We start from the raw sequence: 19,708 nt of genomic DNA on the forward strand, positions 1-19,708 counted from the left end.
TTTTACTACATTAAAAAGAGGCTATACAATTTCATGCAACTGTTTGATACTGCAGCTGTTTCCTGATAGTTCCCCTTTTTGATACAAACAGGAAAGAATTAAATCTGCAGCCAAATATCTTGATTCAAAATATGGTCTGACTGAATAATGTCAACTTGGAAACTATTTGCCCATCATCACCCCACTGAGAAAGTACTGTGCAATTAGTTTTTTTTCTCCTTGTACTTCACATTAACAGGCATCTTTTAAAAAAGTTACTCCTAATGAAACACTCTAGGTTACTGTTTAAATTACCATGTTATAACTTACCTCTGTAAGGCAGTTTATTGACCACTGACTCTGACCATAACTGCATGCACCACATTCCCTCTCCTAGGCACCAACTAAACTGTGGCAGTGAGCCGTGCAGCCACAATGATGTTCCCCATGGGCCATGCCCATCTTGGATAAGTGTCTGGCCACCTTAAAGTCCATCAGCAAATGCACAAGAAGGCCCCGAGCTTATTATTATGCACAAAATGATTTAGTCAAGAAATACTTTATGTAATATTGTTTTTCAAATCAATTGTCATGTTTTTGCCAATTTTTCATGAAAAATCAGGAGTTAGTTTGTGGCCCAGCACTCGATCTCTTTCTTCTTCCACTCCCCTAGGAATGCCACACTCCCATTCCCAGATAGCTTGCATTCAATTTCTGCCTCTCAAATGTAATTGTGTAGGTGATTAAGGTAGACTCAGACAGGCACCTGTAACACTAAGAAATATCATCAAGGTAATTTAACCAGCTAGAAATGATGTATTCAGTTCTTGCCCAAATCTGTAAAGTGACATGTGTGAGACGCATAGAGTATGACAGAAACAGATGCTGGCTAAATAGAAACAGAAAATGCTTGTTATTCTCAGCAGACCAGGCAGTATCTGTGGAGAGAGAAACAGAGTTAATGTTTCAGATTGATGACCTTTGTTCCAATAGTTCTGATGAAAGATCATCAACCTGAAACATTAACTCTGTTTCTCTCTCCACAGATGTTGCCTGACCTGCTGCACGTTTATGGCATACTTTCTTTTTATTTTAGATGTTCAACAATTGCAGTTTTTTTGCCTTTCCACAGATGGAATAGAGTATGGAAGGAAGGAATATCACATAAAAAGTAAGAATAATCCAAGATGCAGGAGAAAATAAAAGACAATTGTGTACAAGTAGGAACTACCAGGCTTTGCAGAAAGAGCAGGAGACCAATTAAATAGCTCTTTGAAATAGTCACAATCACAAGCACAATAGGCCAAATGATCTCCTTCAGCGCTGCACAATTTTATAGGTTGGATTGTGCTCTGTGTTGCTACATTCTGGATTGTGCTGACTGTGGCTGGTGGTTCTGTCAGCATTACATTTGGGAATCCATCAATTCAATCCCATGTCAATCAGACCTGGCTTAGGAGTGAAAACTTTATTCAGTTCAATGGGAATTCTTGGCCTAGAGAACAGGAAAACTATGATTTTTACTAAAAAAAATTTTTTTATTGATTTGTAAGTGATTTTTTTTAAAGCAATTTTAAAGCACTTTACATAGTGTTTTAATAGTTCATAAATTTAATACATTAAATAAAAGAAGTCTAACAGGCTTCAACACAAGATGAGACTCTGCCCCTAGCTTTGCCTCCTGTCAAGTCTTTCTGTACGCTACCTAACGCCTCCTCGCAGCTGAGACCTCATTGGATGCAGAGAATCAGCAAGCACTGCAGACGGGTTTCAACATGATCTGGCCCTATAACTTGCAGTTTTGTTTCCAAAACGTCATTCTTGGTTTCCTAGCACACAAGTCAATGGAAGAACCTGCTCAGTTCATCCTGGAAACTTGTTCATGATAGTTCATCAGTCAAGAGTAACAACATCCATTTTGTTTTAGAAAGAAAGATACTTAGAGCAACAATAGTTGGTATTAATTAAATTTAGACAACCAGTATTTCTTTCTGCACAGTGCTTTCTTCTAAAATTATGAAGAACCACAAGCATTAAAGTACTTATTTCCTCATTGTGAAATCTTCAGAGATTCAGCTATGGGAAAATGGATACCACCAAGCCACAAACAAAGTAAGAGCTATCCCATTTCCTCCTTAATGAAAAGTAATGTTTCCTTGCTTAGTTGCGACATGGAGAGACAGAATTAATTCTAGCCCTCTGGGCTAGTTATTCAATTTCGATGTTGCTACTTAATTATTTACTATTACATTGCACCACTGCTCTTAAGGAAGCGTATATCCTGCCAGTTAACCTACTAATCCCATGGTATCCATTTCCCTTTTAATTGTATCTAATTCAAAGCATTTCATTCTTCATCACTGTCAGAGATGCATAAATATGCCACAGTTCATCAATGGGTACTCTTCCTTTCAGTAAATGAAGGAAAAACATCTTCCACTTGTATTTGATCAGAGATTACAAAGTCACATTTACTGAGTTAAGGTGTTTTTTTTAAACATAAAAATTGACATTGCACAAAAAGTGGCAACTCTTATGCAACACATGCCACATTTTAACGATAGCCCAAGTGCAGACCAAAATATCAAATGTAAGGTAGAGCATGGGCATATGTGCTGAGTGGAGTTTTATGAAGGTTGGGAGACCAGTCAGGAGCACATTACTCGTCTCTGGAGTTGACAGAGGCCTGAATGAGGGTTTCAACAGCAGAAGCAGCAGTGGCAGAGGGAGGGGACTTTCTGAAGTTTACACACTTGAGTTACTGGCTCCCCAACCAGCAGAAATAATTTTCCAAACTTAATTCATCAAAACCCCTTCTGATTTTGAACATCTAAAAGAGCTCTTTGATCCTAATTTGACTATGACAAAATATTTGCCTTGCTACAATACTAACAATGACTTCAACTGTGTCAAATGTTCAGAGTATTCACAGGTGGAAAGTTACAAAAGAGGAGGAGCAGCTTTATTGCAGCATACTGCAAAGCGTGGGTGGGAAAGCATCTACAATCATGATATATTAGATTAAGTATAAGAGGAATAATCCAAACAAGGCAAATAAAATATCAAAAAGTTATGATGAACCTGATAGAAGTTTATAAAATTATGAGAGTCATAGTTAGAGTAGGTGCATCTTTCTCTCAGGGTAGAAATGTCAAATTCTAGGAGGGCATGCATTTCAGGTGAGAGGGTGAAAGTTTAAGGGAGATGTGTGGGGCAAGTTTTTTTTGAAAAAACAAGGAGAATGGTAGGTGCCTAGAAGGGACTGCCAGGGGTAGTGGTGGAAATAGATGCAATAGAGACGTTTAAGAAGCTTTTCGATAAACACATGAATTTGCAGGGAATGGAGGGATATGGATCATGTGCAGGCAAGAGTTTTTTTGATTTGGCATGGTGTTCAGCACAGACACTGTGGGCTGAAGGGCCTGTTCCTGTGCTGTACTGTTCTGTGTTCTATTTCCTCTGTTGGGTAAATCAAGAGTAGGGAATGCAAGATCAGAAACAATGTTGGGAAGCTTTCCCCTCCCTGCTCCCCCCCCCCCCGCAGAAATATATACGAATGTATAAGTATACAAATTAGGAGTAGTCCCCTTGCCCCCCTTCCAGCCTGTTTTGCCATTCAATAAGCTCATGGCTGATCCAACCGTAATGTTAACTCTGCGTTGCCAACAAACTTTCACCCTGTGGCTCATCAAGAATTTATCCAACTCTTCCTTAAAAATATTCAAATACTGTTTCCACAACCCTTTAAAGAAGAGAGCTGCAAGAGAAAAAAATTTCTCCTCATCTGTGTCTTAAATGGGTGACCCCTTAATTTACACAGTGATCCCTGGTTCTAGGTTCTCCCTGAAAGGCAATGAATGTGTGATCAATTAGAACTTTCAGAGAACAATCCATTTTTGTTTGGTAGGATTATCAAGCGATATGGAGCAAAGGTGAGAAAATAAAGGAAGTAAAGACCTGTGATGATCCAATTTTGTTGGGGAGTAACCCCAGAGACTAATTGGCCAATTTTTGTTCCTAATGTTACTCTGTTATTCTATGATAACTCAAAATAAAGCAAAGGCAGAAATTTGTCCTTAAAGCATATGCAGTGTTCCTCTATTAAAATCAATCACTGATTAGCTGGAAAAACTGTATCCACTCAAGAACATTAAGTAACAGCAGCTTATTTTGTCAGTTGGCTGTTTTATCAATTTTAATATTAATATTGTTAAACTAATTTTATAAACTGATTCCAAATACTTTGGGGGTATATCCAACAGTTAATGGTTTGATGTTATCTTACTGGTTTTACTAACAACAGTATTTATACAATATGCTAATTTTATTCAGATAAGTTTGTAGCTGATTTGGCCAAATTTCCTAACTCTTGCAAAATAACTGCATTCTTGCAGTTTTCACTATCCTCAGTTTATGGTAACCCTTGAAGAATTTTAATGGATTTTCTGAAGTGTGTATAGGACCAGTGTTATATTTTCAGCTGCTAATCCCCTGTACTAATGCAGACTTGCACTTAGTGAGCTAATAACATTATCCCCTCCCACCAATCTGTTGCTGGTAATGTCTCCACTATCACATTTAACTTATCTTAAAAATAATTTCTTTGGCTACAGAAATGGGGTAGAGCTAGGAATGCAACTCACATTCATTAAATCTAGTAATGGATGCATTCAAAATTTCTGTACTTATTTCATTATCATTATCTCTACAGCCATAGGTTGGCTATCCATGCTTTTATCCCCCCCAAAAAAATCCCCAAAAGACCTCAGAATGAACTTTTATATGGTTCAGATGTACTATTTGACTCTATAATTAATATGCTATTCCTTATACAAATATGCTCAGTTTAAAGTTAAAACTATTTTTAAGACCTGTTTCCTTATTCCTTCTTTATTAGTGTCTTGATGTATGCAACAAGATTGGCAACAACTGTGAAATACTGTCATCTCCATATTGGCAAATGACCGTTCCAGGCCCTATTCACCCATTAGCACTCTCTGGGGCCAGTGTCTTCTACTCTCAGACTGCTTCTATTTCCTGAATGACCTGATGTAATTACTTTTAATACAGCTCATCTATCTGACTGCTGGCCAGCTTATAGATGAGTCACCACCAATCCTAGGCTGCTGGGTCTGAGTTTAGAGGGTGGTCTTGGCATTGGCAATATTAGCTCTCAACTCTTTGCACTTGGTGGGTTTGATTCAAACAAAAGGCTATTGTTTGCATGGTGTTGAAAAATATACAGCCATTAATTCAAGCCCAAAAACAAACTGAGCCACTGCTTAAGGCATTAAAAGGGAAATAAATAACCACTTATTCAATGCAAGTAGATGTGACTTTCATTTAACAGAATCAGCCATCACTAAATCCCAGACATACAGTAGCTTGATAGCTGTCAGACTCTTGAACAGACCTCTCATACACTAGAAGATGAACACTCGATCTCCCAATCTGCTGCATTGTGGCCCTTGCACTTTATTTGTCTAACTGCACTGCACTTTCTCCGTAACTGTAACACTGTGTTCTGCATTCTGTTTTCCTTTTTAATACCTCAATGTACTTGCGTATAGAATGATTTGTCTGGATAGCATGCAAACAAAAGCTTTTCACTGTATCTCGGTACATGTGACCATAATAAACCAATACATGCCTTCATGTTGATAGGAACACCATTTTATCATCTGGTGTAGAGATAGGAAAGGGAGGAGGGTTGAATGAAAGAAAAAATGGAAGCAGACACAAGAGAAAGAGACAAGACAGTGAAAGCACAACAGCAAAAGAGAGACCTAAAGGATAGAATTTGGATGTGACAGGCAAGATCTTTTCAACTTCTATTCTAACTACCAATTAACATTTTTGATAGCCATGTTGTGAAAAGAAGAAACCAGCAAAATTTAAACAACAGAAGAAAATGGGGAATTACTTTTATTCTGAGATATTACCCAAATTGACAGCTAATTAAATGGTTGGTTAAAAAGATGCAAGAAAGAAATAACACCTCACATGACTCAAGATATTCCATGGTGCATTATGAGCACTTAAACACTTTTGTTTGAAATAAAATAAGGTAATCATTGTTTGAAGAGAACTTAAGAGGTTCTGAATGCAGAACTAAAACTGCTTAGCTTATTCAAACTCGAGATTACAAGTTTAATTAGAGCAAAAGACAAAATTTAAATAAATGCAGCAGAAGTAAATAATTTGAGACATTGGAAACATTTAAGTTTGTTTTATGCTTGGTCTTGACTGAATTATTGGACTAAAGACATCCTTGTATGTGTGGTAAAATAAACAGAAGTTTGAAGTAATCAAATTTGAACTATTCAGTCGGATGGAATATTGCTGCTGGGTATTTACCACCCATAATGGTTCATGATTCATCATCACTGCCTCTTCAACCAGAGTTCTAGAGTCAAATATTTATGGTTCATTTGAAAGAGGAATAATTGAAATGAATAAATATTCCAGAATCATGATTATCAAATCTAGTCCCTTGGGATTGGTAAACAATAACAGCCAGAGGCAATGAACTGTAGTTCACAAAACAGTCAATATACAGTTCGTGCAGGAAATGCATTGATGGCCCATACAGCTGTCCTGTTTCAGGCACTCTTCACTCGAGAGAAGAACCACAATTAACGTGTCAAAAGTGTCACTAATCAAGTTGACTGATCGATTCCTCTGCAGTGGCATTTGGTACATCAAATATTCAATCTGGTTTAGAATGTCATACTATCAAGGTACAGGGCCAGCAACCCTTCTCTGTGGACCCTTCATCTCATTGTTTAAGTAATGAGCCCAAGTTTTCCACAGAGATTTGCTGTTGATTCCAATACCCATTTGAGCTAATTTCAACTAGTGTGCTGAGCATTCAGATTACAGAATCAATCTTTTCTGTCACACTACATCACACTAGAGATGTACATCTCTTCTCACCTAGTCATTTCCAATAATAAAGGGGTGAAACTAGCTCTAAGCAGTTTGGAGTAGAAAGAACAGTTGAGTCACATCTCCTGGTTTATACAAAGCAATACTGATCACTGTGGAAATCTGCATAACTAAGGCAAATCAAAGACAGTGAATGCCAGTCCCAGGGCAGTATTTGAAGAAGTCTATGGCTGACAAACTTCTAACCAAAGGTGATCAATTTTAAAAATAACCATACGATGGGAGCTATATTTCTGTCTTAATGTTTTCCCCACAGATTATAATCTTCATCAGTCTACTGATCCTTGGAGAACACATACCATGAAATCACCAGGAGACAGATTATTCACTGACATCTTCTACAAACCCACCAACTCCCACAGTTACCTCGACTACACTTCTTCCCACGCTGTCACTTTCAAGGATGCTATTCCTTCCTCTCAGTTCCTCCGCCTCCACTCTAATGATGCTTTCCACTCCAGGACATCCAAGATATCCCCTTTTTCAGAAAACAGGGTCTCCCCCCCAACCCCCCCCCCCCTCCCCGCTATCAATGCATCCCTCACCCAATCTTTTCTAGTTCCCACATGTCTGCCCTCACCCCATGCCCCCTAGATACAACAGGGATAAGGTTCCCCATGTCCTCACCTACCACCCCACGAGCCTCCACATCCAACATATCATCATATCATTTTCTGCAGCTTCCACCATCTCCAGTGGGATCCCACCACCAGGCACATCTCCTCCCTCCCCACCCACCCAACTTTCTGCAGGGATCCCTCTCTTTCTGTGACTCACTGTCCACTTGTCCTTCCCCACCAATCTCCCTCCAGCCATTTATCCCTGCAACCGCACTGTGTTACCCCTACACCTCCTCCCTCACCACCATTCAGGGTCCTAAACAATCCTTTCAGATGAGGCATCCTTCACTTGTGAAACCATCAATGTCAGTTCTCCCGGTGTGGCTTCCTCTACATCAGTGAGACCCGACGCAGATTGGGAGAAATCGCTTCATCAAACACCTTCGCTCTGTCCACTGTAACAGCCAGGATCTCCCAGTGGCCAGCTATTTTAATTCCATTTCCCATTCCCACACCAACATGGCCTCCTCTACTGCCAAGTTGAGGCCAGATGCAGATTAGAGGAACAGCACTTCATATTCTGCCTTGGTAGTCTCCAACCTGACAGCATGAACATCGATTTCTCCAACTTCCGGTAACCACTCCCCTCTGTACCCCCTTTGTTATCCCTTATCCCACCAGCCCCTATTCTCCTTTTCTTTCCTCTCCCCCCCGCCCCCACCCATCTCCCACCCATTCCCCCCTCCGGTTCCCCTCTCCTCCTTCCCTTTATTCCATGGTCCTCTCCTATCAGATTTCATCTTCTTCAGCCCTTTTTCACTTCTACCTATCACCTCCCAGCTTCTTACATCATTCCCACTCCCTGCTCCACCTGGATTCACCCATCACCCACCAGCTCTCACTCCACCCCCTACCCCCACCCTTTTATACTGGCTATCTCTCCTCTTTATTTCCAGTCCTGAAGAAGGGTCCCAGCCTGAAAAGTTGACTGTCCATTTCCCTACACAGATGCTGCCTGATCCACCGAGTTCCTCCAGCATTTAGTGCATTGCTCCAGATTTCCAGCATCTGCAGTGTCTCCATGAAATCATCCATGGCCACTGAGATGTCCACAAGTCCAGGACAACTTCCAAGCCTGAACCAGGGCTTTTAAGAGATTAATATACTTATTATCTGATTGTTGGGCTTTCCTAAATAGTGCATGGACTATGGACACTGTTTATGGCTATATATCAATTTATCCTTTTCTCCGAAAATGAAACACCAGTCATAAACAGCTCAGCAAATTACAAAATAAAATTTAAATTGATTGGGGATAAAGGCATATCCCCAATTAAAGCAAAACACCATCCCACAAATTTTTTGTCCCTATGGGATAGACACACTTTTCCTTATCTCATGCAGAAAACAAGTGTCCTTTTCTAACAGACAGTCCACATATGCATGGGTTCAACTGTACTTTGATCCCAGGTAATATTCAGTAGATAATTTCTTTGTGGGGTCTTGTCCAAAGTTAAAATGGAAAATTAGATTAGATCATCAATTTGTTTTTTTTTAAAAAGTGAACCTCCATTTTGCCCTCTTCAATCAAAAGAAGCACAGAGAAATTTCTATCCCATATTCAATGGAACATGGACATTAAATCATTGCGTGATGTGCAAATTTTGGAAAATAAACTAAAGGGAAAACATTGTTGCTCTTTGACAGCAAAAATGGTGTCAACCTGGACTCCACTGACTATCTAAATACCTCTAAATCAGAAAATTGTGGGTTAAAGGCCTATTCAGAAACTTGGAACACATAATACAAGCTGATGCTCCAGTCCACAAACAAAGAAGTGTCATGCCATTGAAAAGGTGATCCTATTTGATGAAATATTAAACTGATGGCCCTTGATGGGTCTAGATTATCGGTCACATTTCCAACATTAATGCAATGTAGATGTCATAGTCAATATATAAAAGGAGGTGATTTACTATCTTGTTGAGCCACAGCAGTCCTACTGGTGAAGGTGCTTGCTCTGTTGTTGGGTAGAGTGGTCTGGAATCTTGACTCAGCTGGATGAAAACTTTCAGATGGTGACCTGGAGGAAAACTTGCAGATGGTGTTGTTCTAGTTGGTGCTGCTGAATAAGATGGTAGATAGTGCAGCCATAGTATGCTAGTGGTGGGGAGAATTGGGTGCCCAACAAGTGGACTGCTTCAGCCTGTTTGGTGGCATACTTTGTGAATGTTTTAACAGGCAGGAAAATGGAGAGTAATCCATCATATATCTGAACTGTGCTTTGTAGACTCTGGAAAAGCTTTGGAGAGTTAGGTGGCGAGTTGCTCACCACATATCTCCATATTCATATGTCTGTCTAAAAGCCTCTGAAACACCTCTATCATACCTGCTTCCACCACTACCCAAGCAGCCCATTCCAGACACCTACCACTTCCTGTGTAAATATTACTTGCCCTGCACATCTCTTTAAACTCTTCCCCCTCTTACCTTAAATGCATCTCCTCTAGTATTTGACACTTTTAACTTGGGAGAAAAGATTCTGACCGTCTCCCCTATCTATGCTTCTCATAATTCTGTAAACTCCCTCCCAGATGTGCTGCCTCCTCATGATAATACAAGATAAGTGACATTTGTAAATAGGGATTTGTGGATTCATTCATCAATTTAAAATTGCTTGTTATGCTAAACATTTCTTTAGAAGAGAGGGATAAACAGACTAGTGAGAAAATCTATTTAACTCTTGTTAAAAACACAGCTTTATTACTAGAACAATTACTGGAGACATGACCATACCTGCAGAAGAAATTTCTCGGAAGCAACACTGTGTCTTGCTAGCACATTGGGCAAGGCTGGATTAGCATATTCAAACTGTGGATTGTAGGTGAAATCAGACTTGAAGAACTTGACCTTCTCCTTCTCCACATTTGACGGTTTCACAGCGGTCAGGATGCAGAGTCTACGAGTGGTACCTTCGCTGTCTTTGCCTTGTCCAACCGGCAACCGTGATCTCTGCAGGCTTGAGAAATAAAGTCTTTTAACCTTGCCTTTCGGCCTTTGGGACAGACCAATACCACTTCCTACCACAGATATGCCAAGGGGGAATTTTGAACTGCTAGCAACCAAATTGCCCACAAGCAATTGCGTATGCTTGTTTCCAAGACACCACTCCTCATCAACCAGTGGGAGAGAGGCACTAGGGTTCCGGCGTTCCTTGTACCGCAGCACTGCAGATGGTTTGGCAGACTTCCGGTGTTTTTTGTGATGGCTGGAGCATATGCGCTTCTTCTCCACCTTTGATGGCAACAGGACGTTGTAGCCATTGCTTCCCGTAAATATTTCTTTCAGAATGCTGGCGGAGACTTGTTGGAGGCTGGCTTGGCTGGTGCCATTTTTCTCGGTGGGATTCAACAGAACTGATTTTTTGGCGAACTCCAGCTCCGGCCACCGAAGTTTTTCTGCAAGGATGGACCACAGGACCGTTCAAATTAACTCTGAAGATTTTAAAAGATCACTTCCCACTGTACAAGTTCCATCTCATTAGCAAGGTTCAAATGGCAAGAACATAACAGGAGAAAGATTAATCAGTGTAACGCCAAGTTACACTTCTATCACTTCACCTACACCTTCAACTGTACTGGCACAAAAAAATAAAATTTGAATTATTTCAAAACATCTAATGGGCTAGAAGTGCTACTGTTTTCTGTAGAGATTATCAACATATTTAATGAAATAAAATACCAAAGTTGGCTGCAGAACTAATGTTATTCCAGTTGATCTACCTACATTTCATAGCCCCACCTCCCACTAACCAAAGTACGCAGGTGAGCTGACATAGTCCAAATGAAGTAGTGACCTTCGCCCATACCCTTGCTAATCTAAAACTGACCTCTAATTTAGCAATGTCTCCATTTAAAATTCTTGTGTCATTCAACATGACAACATTAAGCATGGGACATCAAGAGTTATGGGGTGGGGATAGCAACCAGTTAATACAAGAACCCATCTTCAATCTAAGACAAGGAAGGATAGCCTCATGAATTCACACTATTGTCTGCAGAGAGCCATCCATCAATGCAGAGGTAAAAGACAGCTATTTTGGGTCGCTAGATTCCCAAAGGCGTTTGAATATGCAGAGGTGTTCTCATCAATTGAGATGCATTCCCATTGTAGATCTGTAATTCTACAGATCCACATGTCCATACTCAGAATATTGAAGTAAACTGTAATTGTGACTATTAAAACTTTATTTAATTACCTCTTATTGTCTTTGTGCTTAAAGCGTATATGAACTCAATGTACTTTTGAGTTCAGAGACTTTCTACAGAGACTCTACGAGTGAGAGCTCCTTCCAGAATATCTGCTTGTTGTGCTGAATAGAGACTTTTTTTTACATCTACAGCTCCAGTCTTCACGTGGCTCATCCACAGTCACAATATTTGAGATACATTTGTGACCCATTATGTGGCCAGTGATCTCAACAGTCTAAGGGGATGAGTGTTTTTAAGTTTAGCACCCCATAATTCAATCTGTTCGGCCAATGATCATGAAGTATCAAAGAACAGAGTGGAGAGCTGGAGAAGTAGATGTAAAGTGTGATTGTGCATCTGTGTGTATATGTAAAGGGAACCAGGCCCCAGCAATTCAGAAGGGTGTGCGGGAACAAGGCTGCATGGGAACCGGGCCCCAGTGAGTCAGAATGGAATGCAGGAACCAGGGCCCTGGCGAGTGAAAAGCTATTACATCAGTTAATAGTGTATTGGGAGGACATTTTAATTAATCCTATGCTCCCGAAGAAATAGGATGCAACCAAGTGAAAGATTCTGTTACTAATTGTGAAGGAATTTTGTAGGACCTCATATATTTTAAGAGATGGTGTTTTTTTAAAAGCTGTGTGAATGTAAGTCTTATCCTTTATTCTTTGGTATACGTGTTAAATTTTTTCACTGTTAAATTAACTGCTTATTCTAAATTTTTTGTGAAGATTCTGAAGAAAGAGAAGCACAAGCATGGATTTTAGTTTTGTCTTACTTGCATTTTAAGATTGTGTTCTTTTATTCAGTTGATATAGGAGAAAGAGAGAAAGGCCCAGATTCCATAATGGCCACATTGAATCCAGGTTAAGGTATTAAAAAGATAAGTGTTTCTATCTCCAGATATGAGATTTTGACATTTAGGAGAGAAATTAGCATTTAAGGAAATTGGTGCTTAGTATAAATTTAAATTTGAAATTTAAAGATTTTTGTTTGAGAGAGAGATTGGAACAATTGGGAAGCAACTTTTAATGTTGCTTTTCCTAACAATAATGTTGTTCCTCCCACCCCTGAAAAGGTTAAAAGATATTGCGTATTGTCAACATACTAATTTCGAGTTTTACAATTCATTTGGAAAGCTTTTAATCAGTGCTTTGTCTTGAAAAATGCAAATGAGCAGCCAGGATTCAGATCATTCCAGTCTTCTATCATGTAAATGTTTGTGTGCTTGAAGTTCAGCACGTGTCTGGTGCAAATGAGAGTTCAGTTTAGATCAGAGACAGGGACAAACAGCAATAATCTATTGCTGAGCACAGCAAACCAGAGAGAGAAGGCAGATCAAGGGACCCCCTAACAATGTCATTACAGGAAACATAAATAATGAACACCCACCTGAAGGAAATAGGCCAATGAATACAAGGGAATACAGACATTGAGTATGCAGAAAGAGCGCGTCAGGAAACCATGAAGGAAGCACTAAAATATATCAGTAATTGTATTTTCTAATGAAGGCTGGTTCTGGGTATTAGATGTCCAGAGGGATAGATCAGCATGGAAAACTATTGGCAAAACAGATGTTGGAAGGGATCCATTTTATGACAGAAGATACTAAGTTCCCCAACCTTAAGGGCGAGACAGACCGGGCTAAGAGAGGGAAGAAAAATTGTGAGATTACATCAGGCTAGATGGTGAAAAGACATTGAAAGGCCACATAATACTTGTGTGAGACCTGACACACTCCTATGGCCAACCAGCTCCAGCAAAACTGTAATACAACCCATTACAGAATGTCAGAAGACAATCACTCTAACTTGGCTGGGAGTGGATACAAAATGTGCTGGATCCATTTCAATAGTGGGGCCAGCTAGTGGCAAGACATATGACGGGCTGCCATTGAAGAGAGATCCTTACAGAATTCAGGTATCTAGCTCCTCCAAACACCCTTAGACAGATCACAGGGAACCTACTAATAGACTCATGGTTATCCTGACCTGGACGTCCCTCTACCATGGCACACGATACGAACTAGTACGTGTGAGCCTCAACCTGAGACAAATTAAGCTACTCATCTTGCCCTTGCCACACAGCAACTACTGACAGCTGTGTCCGATAGTCTCAAAGTTAGAGATCAAATGGGGGAAGATAAGAATTTGAAATAAAGATGCTGCAATGGGCCAGCAGGGATGGAGGTAGCAAAATACCATGAATGACATAGCCACCACCTTCAACACAGACACCTCCAACACAGACACCTCCAACAGCATGGATCTGACACAAATAGACTATGCCTTGAACTATATCCATAACATGTTAGCCAGAATCAGGATGAACCATTCAGGAAGGCCTCCCAGAAAACACCTGGAGCAATATGTTCTTACTATCACTGCTGGATTCTCGTAGCTAGCCCGTTAGGGGCAATTGATAGAGAAATAAAGGACTGCAGATGCTGGAACCTAGGTAGTGTAGATGTAGGTCCACACAGGGACCATAGCGATTTGGGTAGTGACTCCTCAATGAAGGCCCTTTTGCTGCCCTATTTAATTAGAACCTCCTTAGACTCTTGACCTCCCAGGGACAGAATTCTGTCCAGAGGGCCAACAAGGGGTGTATGTTAGGGATTGATAGGCACGGGACATCTTTCAGGAGTTATGGGATGGGGGTAGAAGCCAGTTAATAAAAATGAGAACCAGTTTTCAATCGAAGACAGGGATAGCCAAATGAATACACACCACTGGCCATTGCAGAGATCTCTCAATGCAGAGTAAAACATGGCTGTTTCGTGTGCCTGGATTCCCAATAAAAGTGTTTGAATATGCTGAGGTATTCTTATCAATGGAGATGTGTTCCCATTGTTGTGCTGAAAAAAGACTGTTTACATCTACATATCCAGTCTTCACATTACTCATTCACAGTCACAACACTGCACATGGTCTTTTCCATATGACCCTCCTCCAGCTGAGATCTCCACAGTCCTTTAAATCTATCATCTCATGCATTCCCATTGTGACAGTGCTTCAGTTGTCTAGGCATGGAGCTCTAGAAACAAAACACCGTCTTTGATCAACGTTCCTGCCTTTGTAAAATTCTCCTTCCAATCTAGCTTAATGACGCTTTGTCTGATAATGCTCTTCTGAAGCTCCTTGAGGCTTTTAAATTGCAGTAAACATACTCCATAAATGCAAATTGTTGCTAAACCATTTTTTTATATATAGGTATTCCAAAACATTGTATGATAATAGAGGGGATAGTGGTATGGATAGTTAATAGACCAGTATGCTGTTGGATCTTATCAATATCTGGAGACGAGTTCCAACCCTACCACAGCAAAAAAACAATTAAAATTACAAGACAACCAACTGAAACACATTTGCACATCATAAATGTTTTTAAAGTATATATATTAAAAATGTGTAGTTAACTAGACTCAAAAAGAACAAAGTAAATGGATAAATGGAGTTCTGTGCATTTGCAGTGGTGAAGTTTTCAACTGAAAAGGATCACAGGAGCATAACCAAGGATCATGGACTGGGCTACTCAGTTGGTCTGCAATTCAATTATTCAGTGGCTGGTAGTGCAGTTTACTCTCTCTCTGTTGTATACAGTTGGTTCTCTGATAACTAAGATTACCTCTGCCTCAGATAATGTATCAATTTTGTTCTGTACCAATGAAAAATAGTTTCATATATAATGCCTGTCATACTATGCGTCTCTAATTATTTTACACTTTTCCAGTTTTGATGTTTCTATTCAATTATTCTTGAATTAAAATCCTACAATTTCCTTTTATTAATCTGAACTCTTAAAATTTAAAACACCTCCTTCTGAAGAGCTGGGGTTCAATTTCAGGACTTGAAGTGCCTTTTACATCTCACCCAAGTACCTCTTCCTGTGACAGTCCACTGGGTGTGCTGGGAAGCTATTCTGCTACAGGGCCATCCTTCCACTTGTCACATCTGTTACATCTACATCTCTGGGGCACCAAGTCTATGATTTGCTCTTAACATCACACTATGTGTGTCACTAATGGGTTTCTGATCAAATTCGTGGTGATGCTCAAAATATTGACAGCGTGGGACCCAGTGACAACAAGGCCACTGAAGAGAAGATGATAAGACATTATCATGTTGTAGATGGACACTCCCTGGCAATTTACATTTGTGCTATATAACCAGCCCTGTCTGAATGCAGTTAAGGCATTACTACTAACAGGCTTAACTATCTGAGAAGATCCAAATTGAAACGAACACCAGACACTTGCTAATGAACATCCTTTCTTCATAAGGTCAAGCAGTGGAAAATGCTTGGGCGAACACACTACACTGAGGAATTCCTATGGTGATATCCTGTACGTGGGATAACTGACTTCCAATAACTACAATCATTGTCCCTTGTTCTACTTAAGTCTCTAGCCAGTGGAAAGTTGTCTCTTCGATTCCCACTGATTTCAACTTTAGTGATGTCCTTGATGACATACTTATTCAAAAGAAGATTCTATATATTTCACTTTTTTTTGTACTCAGTAGCCAGACTCTACATTGTTGAAAATGGGGATATTCATGGAATCTTCTCATCCTGGTAGTTGTTTAATAGTCCACGACCATTCAAATGGATATAGCAGAACCTCAGAGCTTTAATCTGATTAAACAGTTTACAGGATATCTGAGATCTTAATGTTGCATAGAGCTTCCATTACCTAGTAAGGGCAACCCTGCGTACTGTCGTTCAGGTAACGAAAATTCACCCTCACAGAATTTACAAATCATGACTCAAAAATTTGAGATACAGAATAAAATTACTCTCATGGAATTTATGTAAAAAAGGTAAATAAACACACATTTCTTTCTAACTCACGTTTCTTGACACATGCACAAATGACATGGAACACAGCTTCAACCATCCCCCTCACCTCCCAACCCCACCTAAGTAACATAAGGGTTGCCCATACCTGTCTAATCTTATGCCATAGCTCCATCCGGTTAGAACCTCATTGCACGTAACAGAGGATGCCTGAAATGTAATAATGGGATTTCAGCCCAACAAGGGCTGTGAGATGGTTATTTCAAACAATGCTGACAATGTCAAATGTATCTGTGGCAGGGGGTTAGTGAGTCCAAGGTCAAGTAGGGTCATTTCTAATGCTGGTTCTCTGGCTACTGATCTTGGCTAGGAGCGATGTCCTTTAGGTAACAGTAGTGCTACTAAGCCATTCATTGTGTCAGACAATGAAGTGTCCCAGGTGGGGTACTCCAAGTACTTCTCTCGTGTTTTTCAACATGGAGGACTATTGATTCATCAACTGAAGAAAGCTAATAGATTGTAATTAGATGATTTTCTGCTTACCTATGATTTCTTTCAGTCAATTTAGAAGATGCCCAAAACCACAGCTTCTTAATTTTAATAATTTACAGTACAGTGCTACAAGGTTTGATGGGTCTGCTTTGCCAGTGGAATAGGGAGTATGATGGGGGAAACCAGAATGATGCTGGAAAGAAAGTGTATGACTATGACAGGGCGTCGATCGTTCAACTATAGAAGAGCTCCCCTGATTTAAGCAGAATTCCCCAATGATCATGAAGACGACTTTGCAAGGCTGGGCTGTATTGTTCATCATTTCCAGGTTCAATACCAAGGTCAATGCTACACAGTCCATCCAACTTTACTCTCATTACATTTTTATGCAGCAATTTGATACAATGAATGGTTTGCTAGTTAATTTATGATGGCACTTAATAATCAACTGCAGTGCTTTGTGTCTGGATTCTCAAGCTGGAACAGGCTAGGCAAAGACAACAAATGTGCTTCATAAAATGAAATCTATGAACCCCTGATAGATTAGGCAAAGCTATAGCAAAAATAGGGGTATTCAGCCAATCAAGTCAATACAACTTGAACTACCTAGTCTAATCCTACCCCTGATGTCCCCTCAGTCACTACTTTTCTTTAAATTAATCTTTTTCACACAAAAATCCAAATTTTGTTTCTTTTCCTAAAATATAGGACCCACTTCAAGAACCCGTCAGTTTAAATGGGAAAATGCCAATATTTTCATGATTATTACTCCTCATCATCTACCTGAAACCTTAATTGTCTCTCTCTCTCAACTGCTGAGTGTTTCCTGCATTCTTGTTTTATTTCAGATGGCCAAAATAAACAGTTTTTTTGCTTTTGTGTCCCATCTCTGTATTAAATGGGAAACCCCTTAACTTTAAACATTGAATCCTGGTTCTAAATTCAAACAAGAGGAAACATCTCAACATCCATCCTGTCAAGACCCATCAAAATCCTCTAAGCCAATGATATCCTCTCTCACTCTTCTAACCCCAGTATATACAAGCCCAGTTTATACCCCCTTTCCTCGTAAGCCAATGTACCCATTCCAGAAATTAGACTAGTATACCTTCTCTGAAATGCTTTCAATGCATTAACATGCTTCCTTAAATAAAGATTAGCATTTGCACCTCTATGTTTGTAGTATATATTATATAAGTGATTTGAATGAAAATGTAGATGGTCTGATTAGTAAGTTTATGTACGACACAAAAACTGGTGAAATTACAGATAGTGTGGAAGGTTGTCAAAGGATATAGGAGGATATAGATCAGTTAGAAATTTGGGCTAAGAAATGGCAGATAGAGTTTAACCTGGACAAGAGTAAAGTGGTGCATTTTGAGAGGTCAACGCAAGGGGAAAGTATACAGTAAATGGCAGGATCCTTAAGAGCAGTGATGTAGAGAGGGATCTTGAGATGCAAGTCCATGGCTCCCTGAAAGTGACAGCACAAGTGGATAGGGTGGTAAGAAAGGTGTACAGCATACTGGCCTTCATCAGCTAAGCATTGAGTATAAAAGCTGGCAAGTCCTGTTGCAGTGATATAAAACTTTGGTTAGGCCAGATCTGGAGTACTGTTTGCAGTTCTGGTCACCACACTATAGGAAGGATGTGGAAGCTTTGGAGAGAGTGCAGAGGAGGTTTACCAGGATGTTGCCTGGAATGGAAAGTATTAGCTATAAGGAGAGGTTGGACAAACTTGATTAAATCGTTTTCGCTGGAACGTTGGAGGCTGAGGGGCAATCTAAACTTATGAAAGGCATAGATTGTGTAGATAGTCAGAGTCATTTTCCCACGATGGAAATATCAAATACTGAAGGTCATAGTTTTAAGGTGAGAGAGGAAAAGTTTAATGAAGATTTACGATGCAGGTTTTTGTTTACACAGAGAGTGGAAGGTATCTGGAATGCACTAGCAGGGGAAAGGGTAAAAGCAGATCCGATAGCAATGTTTAAGAAGTGATTAGACAGACACATGAACATGCCAGGGAATGGAGGGAGATGGTCCTTGTGCAGGCCTATGGGATTAGTTCAGATTGGCATCACAGTCAGTGCAGATATCGAGAGCCCAAGGGCTTGTTCCTGTGCTGTACCGTTTTATGTACTCAGTTGTATTTATGCCCTATACATGGTATATTTTTTCAATAAAGTGGTATAATCCATTTCCAATATTATGAAAATGATTTAATAAATTCACACCAAAAGAGTTGTGGTTCTTGGAAACTTCCAGACCAAAAGGAGTGAAAGGTTAAAACTTTCCTGCTCTCAGTGTTTTTAAAGAGCAAAAAAAACCAAACCTAAAACCCATCATATATATGAAACAATATATAGGTGTGATACAATTGAGAAGCACGGCAAGTGATGTAAACGAACGAAAACAAACATATTTGCCAAAGGCAAAGACAGTATCCCTTCAAAACACCATCTGTTAATCACCGAACCACTTTATTATGCCACTCACACCTCACCTGACCATTGCGGGTAAATGGGTCCGCACTGTGGGTGGCACCGATCTCGCAGCGGTCAGCATTTAAAGGTGCATGTTACATATATACTGTACCACAATTTAAAAATAGATTGACGAAGAAGTATGCAAAGACCGCTATTGAAAACTCAAACGCTAAAAATCATCCTCAAATAG

General features: G+C 39.8%; 1 protein-coding gene across 5 annotated transcripts in view; it reads right to left on the reverse strand.

Annotated features, from left to right (window-relative positions):
* Window positions 1–19,708, reverse strand: part of LOC127570595 (putative tyrosine carboxypeptidase MATCAP2) — a 42,563-nt gene that overhangs the window by 22,282 nt on the left and 573 nt on the right. For 3 of the 5 annotated variants that reach the window (XM_052016291.1, XM_052016292.1, XM_052016290.1), the window contains exon 3: window positions 10,284–10,945. The exons of 1 other annotated variant lie outside the window; for it this stretch is intronic. In XM_052016291.1, the coding sequence (XP_051872251.1) occupies window positions 10,284–10,945 (662 nt within the window). The remainder of the gene's footprint in view (window positions 1–10,283; window positions 10,946–19,708) is intronic. One more of the 5 variants, XM_052016294.1, reaches the window with a different exon arrangement.

This window comes from Pristis pectinata, chromosome 5 (assembly GCF_009764475.1).
Source record: "Pristis pectinata isolate sPriPec2 chromosome 5, sPriPec2.1.pri, whole genome shotgun sequence".
In the NCBI taxonomy this organism is placed as follows: Eukaryota; Metazoa; Chordata; class Chondrichthyes; order Rhinopristiformes; family Pristidae; genus Pristis; species Pristis pectinata.